The sequence below is a fragment of the Protomyctophum bolini genome, assembly GCF_963924005.1.
Source record: "Protomyctophum bolini genome assembly, chromosome: 2".
Classification (NCBI taxonomy): domain Eukaryota; kingdom Metazoa; phylum Chordata; class Actinopteri; order Myctophiformes; family Myctophidae; genus Protomyctophum; species Protomyctophum bolini.
The window spans coordinates 38,254,375-38,263,258 of NC_137863.1; the positions used below are offsets into that span (position 1 = coordinate 38,254,375).

At 42.9% G+C, this 8,884-nt stretch overlaps 1 protein-coding gene across 2 annotated transcripts; it reads left to right on the top strand.

The window, feature by feature from the left end:
* Nucleotides 1-200: 200 nt before the first annotated feature.
* On the top strand, nucleotides 201-8,202 carry errfi1a (ERBB receptor feedback inhibitor 1a). Of its 2 annotated transcripts, XR_013964862.1 has the most exons (5): nucleotides 201-392; nucleotides 3,961-4,160; nucleotides 4,486-4,574; nucleotides 4,908-6,455; nucleotides 6,501-8,202. XR_013964862.1 is itself a non-coding variant. In XM_080775880.1 (4 exons), the coding sequence occupies exons 2-4, from the start codon at nucleotides 4,009-4,011 to the stop codon at nucleotides 6,035-6,037; spliced, it is 1,371 nt and encodes a 456-aa protein (XP_080632006.1). In that variant the 5' UTR covers nucleotides 201-392; nucleotides 3,961-4,008; the 3' UTR covers nucleotides 6,038-8,202. The 2 variants fall into 2 exon arrangements, 1 of the variants encoding a protein (XP_080632006.1); XM_080775880.1 differs by having other exon boundaries at nucleotides 4,908-8,202.
* The last annotated feature ends 682 nt before the right edge of the window (nucleotides 8,203-8,884 follow it).

Below are 8,884 nucleotides of genomic sequence, written 5' to 3' on the forward strand. Positions count from 1 at the left end.
CAGATTGTAGATCTTCTAGTTTTGGCTGATCTTCGGTTGGTGATTTGGTGGCAGGGTTCAAGATTGAGAATCACGTGTGAAACGAAGCGCTGTCACTTTAAGAGCAAGTGTGTGTGGGCGGAGCCGCCGTGCTCTTGTAGTGTGGTGGAGCTTAAAAGATCATCGCTCACAACAATACTACACTATTTCAAAGTGTCACATTGTAGCTACAGGATCGCGTTGTACTGTATTCACTTTACGTGATACAGTACCTGGGTGCCCAAAAACAACCACCACCAAAGGATTTCTCGATTATATGAAAAAACCACCATAGAAAACAAAGGGAGCTATATTTACCGAAAGAGGATTCTTATGATTGGAGGGAAAACTCCGAGAACTCCGAAGTTGTTTAGGTGAGTTCCTAAATCAATTAGAAATGTAGAAGATGTTGTAAGTTCACATGCGTGTTAGTCTAACCCTGCTTGTTTTATTATGCTGAGGACAGCACTTGTGAGTTGAGACTGATGCAAGTTCACGCCTGAATACTCATGCGTTTAATCAAATTAATGCAGATTTTTATGGGACAAAGCATGATAGGGATTTTGTTGTATTAAACATGTATCATCTATGCTTCGAATTCATGATCAGTGAATAGCACACTATTTTATGAATATAATAAAATGCATTTAAAGGCAAACTACCCTGCTGTCAGATTCAAAGGAATAAATTTAATTTCATTGTTTGCAAAACAAAAAAAGAAAGGTAGCAGGGCAAGCAGGCCTATACTTTTTCATGTCTACAACAACATCATGACATGTTTTATTTTCGCTTAGGGGCACACATCCATTCATCCATCCATCCATTCTATTTCACCATTTCCGAGACATGTCAAATATCAGACTTGTATGTTATGGTGTGAGTCACCTGCCTCGCTGGGAGGCTTTTAACCATTATTATCTCAATCCGGTAAAGTGAGGGGGTGTGTGCGCGCGCCTACAGCGGCTGTTTGCTTGCAGCACAGGTAGAGCGGGTATGGTTGCTGGGAAACCAGTGCAGGGTGTAAGTGTGGGGTGTGAACGAGCTCCTTCCTTCGTGGCTTGTGTATAACTAATATCATATGTATCAATGGCAAGCAAATATAGGCAACGTCAGTGTGGTTCTCAAATAGTGGGACCTGTGGGGGTCTGGCCTGGGAACCCCCAGGGGTGAGCTCGGGTCCTTGAGGAGGGGGTTCCATGGGTCCACATCAAAATAAGTTTATATGGAACCACTAACCCCACTATACATGGGCTAGCTTGTATAGTTGATACAGGCTATTCTCAAAAAACCTTGGGGGGGAAAAAAGGTAAACATTTTAGACAATATTGAAAAACAAATGTATGGAGGTCCCTGGCACAATTCTTTTCAGCGGATGTATTATTATTATTTTTTACTTTTCTCTTTTGTAGTTTATTTCGATGTTCGTATTGACGTGACGGGTGGAGGGGTCTATGGATGAAAATGAGCATCTCTTGCTAAATCCATGTGTATTTACAGTGTCTTATATGTGTTGTTCATTGGTACATGATGTCCCTCCTAAATAAAATAAACAGAATAACAGATACATGTAAAAAGCGTTTAAATACTTAATGTGGGTTTGTGTGTGTGTGTGTGGGGGGGACTATATGATAAGTCACGACTCACAGCTCACTGACATGTCCATTTTAGGCTACTGTATTTCTAATGGGTTAGGGTTAAGGCCTATTCATAGTCATAGTTTTCGGTGAAGAGAGGTGACCAGTGAAAACTACAACATGATGCCACGCTGCGGTGGTCACCGACTCACACAACACATCTCTCTGTTTTTACTAACCACCTTTTTGGTGGTCAACTCTTCACCGAAAACTGGACTATGAATAGGCCTTTTAGTGTTAGGCTAGTTCTCATGCGGTATTTCCATCCACGTCCACTGCCCGAGAACACATTTCACCTCTTACGCCTGCAGACAGGATTATCCGACCATCTCTAAACTGAGTTACCCCATGACTGCTTTAGGGTTAATGATCTCCATGGCTACGCATCATTTGTTTAATCCTGTTGCCTGTAAATGCTCCTATGGTTAACTGCCAGGACGAAGTGCCTTTGCACCTGTTGCTAGAGGAAGTGCAAGACCCTGGGGGTTCATTATCAGGGATCAGGTTGCTTCCCATCCCCACCGAACCAAATCAGCAGCCCTGGGCAAAGAGATTGGATGCCTTGTTGGGCAATTTGGCTAAGGCCGATGATGTCCCAAGCTTGCTGTTGTTTCAGAGCTGTGATTTATTAATATATATTTTTAACCAGCTGTCTAGTCTTCAGTTGCGTGTCCCTCGGTGACTGTGGGGGTAATGGTCTTCTCAGTCATCACACTCACATTATTACGAAGACTGCGTGTCTTTGAGTGCACACAGACCTCATCTGTGGGTCCCAACAGGGATAGTCATGGTCGTCAAGCCTATCGGTGCACCTGTTTTCCTCGTTTTTGAACAATGGGATTAATCGTGTTGAAATTATTGCTTGTGAGTATGTGTGTGTGTGTGTGTGTGTGTGTGTGTGTGTGTGTGTTGCAATGCTGCACGGCTGGTATCACAATTACAATGTGTATTGTATTTCGTAATGAATGATGCTCACGAATGATGATACACTGAATTATTCAGATCTCTATTGTTTTCTGATTTACTTACTCACTGAAACTTTAGAATCATCATCATTCCAAAATGTATTCCACCTCACATTGCCAATACTTTCATAACTAATTCATGAGATGGGCACTGGGCAGTCAAAATAACTAGTGGCATTTCTAGTCTCCGGACTCCGGTATATTACTTACTTTTCCTTGCCGGTGAACATTGTGTATGAATTGTTTACTCGGCTCTGACACGGATTTGACATCACACAAACATCCAGGTCATCTGACATGTAGAGTGGTTGCAACACTATCCCATGCTGTCCCGTTGAACCCTAGTGAAAGACATTGAGCTCTGCAGGGGCAAGCTACATTAGTAGTCTAACACTGAAGGTCTGACTTGACTTGTAAAATAAATTATTTATGTTTAAGACTTTTGTGGTTGTAGGTATTGTTTTTAATAGCAAAGTTTAGAATCTTATTGTTAATGGAGAAATGTGTATGTTTTGAGCTTACTTTAGTGACTCAAGACTTGCAGAGACCTTGAGCAGCTGATGATTGATTGCATACAGAAACATTTATTATGATTCTTTGAAATGTATTTGAAGAAGGTTGCTGAAGGGATTGTCCCAACTACCTTTTTAGTTCTGTCCCAATTCCAACTTGTAGCATCTTGACCAAATTATGTTCTTTAACAGGAAATCTTTTTTTGAGTTGTCTAGCTCGCACATTTTGTCTGTCAAATCCTGGCCAGAGAATTCTGTGTGACGCATTGTGCTCTGTGAGAGTGTCTGCAGGGCTTGTTGGGGCACAAGTGTCCTAAACTCCCGTCAAACTGAGCGTTTGGCATTCTTTAGTCAGAGGAACCAGGGCGAATGTTGCTTCATGTTCTCTCTGAAAAGTAGTACTACAGGCAGCAAGACCATCATGACTCACTCTTTAATTAGAGTACAGTAGAACCACCGTCATCATGCTTGAGGTTTTGTTTTGCTTTCAATGTCTTCTTGGAGAATCTTAAAAGTGTTCCTGTCTTATTATACAAACAAACGGTGAAATCACTGGCATGAGTGGCATCATCAGATTATTGACCCTGGTTTTGGAGATCATTCTTTGATCTCTCAAGACTAGCTTCTGCATTCAAATGTCTTTCACTGTCATGCATGTATGTTTCTTGGCTGTTTTCTCAGGTACACTAGAAAGCAACAGAGGCCGGTGTCTGAGTATTTCCTGGCTTTGATGCGAGATCAGATCATGCTTTATGTCTCACCACTCACTAGCTTCTGCATTCAAATGTCTCTCGCTGTCATTCACGTATGTTTCTTGGCTTGTTTCTCCAGGTACACTAGAAGAAACGGAGGCCGGTGTCTGAGTATTTCCTGGCTTTGATGCGACCCGATTGTGCCTGGAGCATGTGCACAGCGGGCCTGACTGCCCAGGAAATCTGTTTACCCGCAGAAAGCCCCTTCCTGCGGGGCAGCTACTGTCACAGTATGGCTGGATCTAAGCCCTCATGGAGTTATCCTCATGACGTCAACAAGTACGTTCCTAGAAGTTAAAGACGTTTTTATGTCTGATTTATACTTTGTTGTACGCAGAAGTCTTTGTGTGCTGAAAATAGTCCCGATCTACAAAGTAGATGCACTGTGAGCTTGTAGATGTGCTATTTTTGGCTATCCCCAGGTATAACTTGAGCTATTTTGTCGTACGATTGGATGCATTAATTAGGCATATAAATGTAGCATTATCCTTCGATAATAGTAATGTAGCTCATGTTTTGAAAGGGCATTCATTTCCCCAAACATGAGACGTACACTAGTGAAGCTAATTGATTGATTGATGTTATCTCTCTCTCTTCCTTTTAGTTTGTACTACCAGTTGAATACAGCTCACATGGATTACAGCTCTCGTGCCCAGCAACACATGCCACCTACATCGTCGTTGCCTTATGATGGTAAGTGTTGCATCCATCCACTCTACGATCATCCACACCAGAGTAGACCCACAGTGCATGGTTCAGCTGCTACACTCATGCTTGAAACTGAAATCTAGAATTATGATGCATTATTTTATTATACATCATAGTTAACGTTGAGCTCTACATAGTTTACTGGGGTCTGTACTTGGGCCCGCTCATTTGTTTTCCCCCGTACATCAAGTCTCCGCAAGCTCACTATTTTCACAGAATTTTCGCTCAGAATAGGGATGCTAGGGTTCATGTCATCAACAGATCTTGATTGGTAGATGATGCAGTTCATACAATAACATCTGTATCTTCATTTAACAGGACAGAAACAGAAACATAGCCCCAGCATGCAGAGACTACCCCCTAAGAAGTCCCGGCCCACCCATCTCTTCTTTTCATGCGCGGAACCGTCAACGCCGAGCCCCGTCGACGACGACCAGGTAGTCCCCTCATTCCAGAGGCTGTCTGTGTACGAGCACAGCAGTCCACCGCAGACGCCAGGCCGATGTTCCAAGCCTCTGCCCCCCCTCCCCGTACGGACAGACCTCTCGCCTGAACAGGCGATGGACAATGAGGTGGAGTTCTTCACGAGCTCCGACGACAGTCGCTGCCTGGTGCCTGATAACTGTTCCAAGCCGCCTGCGTTTCGCTACGGAGCCCCTAGTCGGCGGAGCTTCAGGGGCTGCGGGCAGATCAATTATGCCTATATTGAAGGCCCGACTGCACAGAAAAGGCCGCCGCAGCAGCCGCAACAGCCCCCCCCGCCGCCGCTACTGCAGCAGCCTCCACCACCTCCACAGCAGGTGGTGCAGGAGCGCCTCGAACACCGGCCGCAAGAGCCAGTGGAGAGATCTGTCGCGGTGTGTCAGAGACAGCAGGAAAGGGCTCAGAGGAAGTTAAGACGTTCTCACTCCGGCCCAGCCGGTTCCTTCAACAAGCCCACATCACGCCTGTCATGCCATCACCGGCATGCCCAGGGCACGGATAATTCAGAGGTGCCCCCACCTATCCCTCCGCGGTCCGTCGTCGGTAGACTAACGGGCGTAGACTACCGGCGCTGGTCCGCTGAGGTTTCGTCAGGGGCTTACAGCGACGAGGACAAACCCCCTAAGGTACCGCCTAGGGAGCCCTTGTCTAGAGGCGGCTCACGCACTCCGAGTCCCAAGAGCCTCCCTACGTATGTAAACGGGATAATGCCACCCACCCAAAGCTTTGCCCCCGATCCTAAATATGTAAGCTTCCGGGGCTTGCAGAGACAGAACAGCGAGGGGTCGCCCTGTATCCTGCCTGTCATGGAGAATGGCAGGAAGGCCAGCACCACTCATTACTTTCTGTTGCCTCAGCGGCCTGCTTTCCTGGACACACCTGAGGTTGAGAAGATCCTCCGGGTCATGAACAGTCCCACAGGGCCATCGGACTCGGACTGGAAAGCACACGTAGATTTAGTTTGAAAAGAAATGAACTCGATTCTCTTTTGATGGGAGAGGACTCTACTTTACCCAAGCAACAACCACTGGTCAAAATAAATAACGATGAAACTGGACACACTAAAGCCCCTCAAACTGCTGCTTTTACTGAATATCTGTTTTTACCCCTTCCGTATTCTGAAAATACAGGGAACGCATGCACCGTATGCAGTTACTGGAAATGTTGCAATGGCTGTAGCTACAGAAATTAGATGAGTGGTGTCTGTCCCTGATCATAGATTGTGGATCAAATTTGACATTGCAGAGTGATTATTTTTTATATTGTTTCATGGTATTTGATATATTGTACCGTTTTGCTGATATTGTGGTGCAGTCTGAAGGTTCAAGATGGACTTCAACCTCATGTTCTCAGTGGTGTGTGTGTGTGTGTGTGTGTGTGTGTGTGAATGGTCAGTGTGTGTGTGAATGTGTGTGTATGAATGGTCAGTGAGTGTGTGTATGAATGGTCAGTGAGTGTGTACGAATGGTCAGTGAAGCAGCCATGTATCACTTAACCACTTGAACTCTAGCATCCCTATTCATGTCATGATGGGTAAAAATAACAGATCTAACAAGATATTTGGTGAAAAGGAGCAGGTCAAGGACAGAGACCTGGTGGTCCCAAGTATATGGGGTTTAAGTAGTGAAATATGAAGTCAAAGTGGTGCAAACTCTCTAGCTACCTGTATTATAGTGTATGCATGCCATGGATGATAAAACTATATGGATGCATGTTAAATTGATCTAGTTCACCACCCTGATGAAGTTTATCTTTCTCTAGCCCACTTACAGGTATGTCTGTGTTGTTTTGCATTTGCTGATGTACACATGGCATATACATTTTGTTCTAGTGAGAGATAGATTACTGGTAGCTATGTATGATTCCAGTGAAATGTCTAGTGCAGCTTATTGGTGAAATTGACTATTGTTAGTTTACGTGTTGTGTGTGTATGCATGTGTTTACTGTATGCGTGTGTGGCCTGTTGTGAGCGACAGTAGTAAAAGTACACACCTGGTGATACTGTATAGAATGACTTTCTACTACAGTATTAGTAGAAAAATAGCTAACAATATTTGTTACTGTGCTCTGCCTGTTTGCAGCACCTGCTTTTAAAAGTACATCCTTCTAAAGTGCACACTTATATATTTCTTTCTGTCAATGTCCAGGTCTGTTTTGTTGCACAGAAAATGGCCTGTTGAACATTATGTGAATGTATGATGCTGTTCTTACTGAACTATGTCAAACTGTTGGAGCTCATTTTTGGTCAAGCTGTGAGTCATAGCTTGGAACTAATTTGCCTCAAATACTACCTCCCTTGATATTAGAATTAATATTTAATCTACCCACCATTTTAGCTAGTTCCCAGTGTCACATTTGTAATTCGTAGGGTACAATAACCAGCTACTTATTAATTGCCGATTGGATAGTTGACAAATATATTGTAATGCCCATTACAATATAGTTAATTCGTTGGGTTTTAGATTAAAAATCACTTCTAACTTTGGACAATCTATAAATAGATATTGTGGAGATGAGGTGTTAGACGTATTGCATAGACTCTGCAGGGTTTACCTGCATAACACACAGACTTTCCTGTTCTGCTCAAGCATTCCTGCCTTACATGATTGCAGTGGGTGTGGTCCGAGAGACTTTGGCTGCTGGCAGCCAATAAATATATTAATTTTATTATGGATGATTCAAGAAACGTGGGGGATTATAATTGTAAATGTAGCACATTCATTGAAGTAACCCTAGGCGAGGAACATGGTGTTAATTATGGAAAACAAATTAGTGCTGTGGTCAAACAGTTTTTGAAGTACACTTTCCCCTCACCCCTCCTGGTCACAAACCTTGCAACGACAATGTTGTTTGGACTTGGCAGTAATGTCTGAAATATTGTTTACATTGTACACTGATGTTATTTAATCTTAACCTGTCACATGTCTTATTATTAGGAATTAAAAGAGGAGAAAAAAAACATCAAAATGAAGACTAGTTTATCAAGAATTAAGTGAGATTCTCTGTGTTGAAGATATGCACTGAGAGTACAGTATGCTGTGTACAGTATTTAACAATTCCATTTGTTATGAATAGTTGATCAATCTATATTCTTTTAACAAGGAAACAAAATAAAATGGCTTATTTATGACTGTGTTTATACAATTCTTGTATGTTCTTTTGCATTTTTTGACCACAAGCATCCGTATTCTGGGGTGAACATTTAGCAAAAAATAGCAGCTCTACACAAGCTCACTATGCAAGCGATGAGATTTGGTGCAGAGGGGGAAAAAAGGATTGGGCCTAACAGAGGACTCGTGTCTACAAAATATATAGGATCTAAACTGAGTTGCAACTGTATGCTCTTTCTTTTCCCCTCACTTTAGTCTGGACCAAAGTGAGACCTGCTATTTTTGGTGAATGGTTTCGCCCATTATGACAATTTTCTGAAAGATTTTAGGCACATTTTAACGATTTTTCAAAAATAGAGCTACAAGTTCTTGTAGATATGCTATTTTTCAATAGCTAAATTATAACCTAATGTTTAAAACGCCAAAAGGGGTTCCCGCCCAAAATGGGTTAAGTTTGCTCTGATTCATCCGTTTGACTTGTCTTCTATCAAGTTCATCCACAGCCAGATAGAGAAGAGCCACTTAAACAAATTGACGGGTACGTTCCTTCCTCTTCCTGGTTGTAACCAATGCCTCTATTTTGTGAGAGTCACAATAGGGTAAAGATTGGCACAAAATGTCAAGCTTTATAATATGTGAGCTTCAAGATCTTCTATTTTTTTTGGGAATATTGTTGTAGAGGGAAAAGAGGAGGAGGGGCTT

Bases quoted from the DNA above. Each gene is read 5' to 3' on its own strand.
- errfi1a (XM_080775880.1), top strand. From the start codon at position 4,009: ATGCGACCCGATTGTGCCTGGAGCATGTGCACAGCGGGCCTGACTGCC. The intron at 4,161-4,485 runs GTACGTTCCTAG...TCTTCCTTTTAG, and splicing joins TATCCTCATGACGTCAACAA to TTTGTACTACCAGTTGAATA. The intron at 4,575-4,907 runs GTAAGTGTTGCA...TTCATTTAACAG, and splicing joins ATCGTCGTTGCCTTATGATG to GACAGAAACAGAAACATAGC.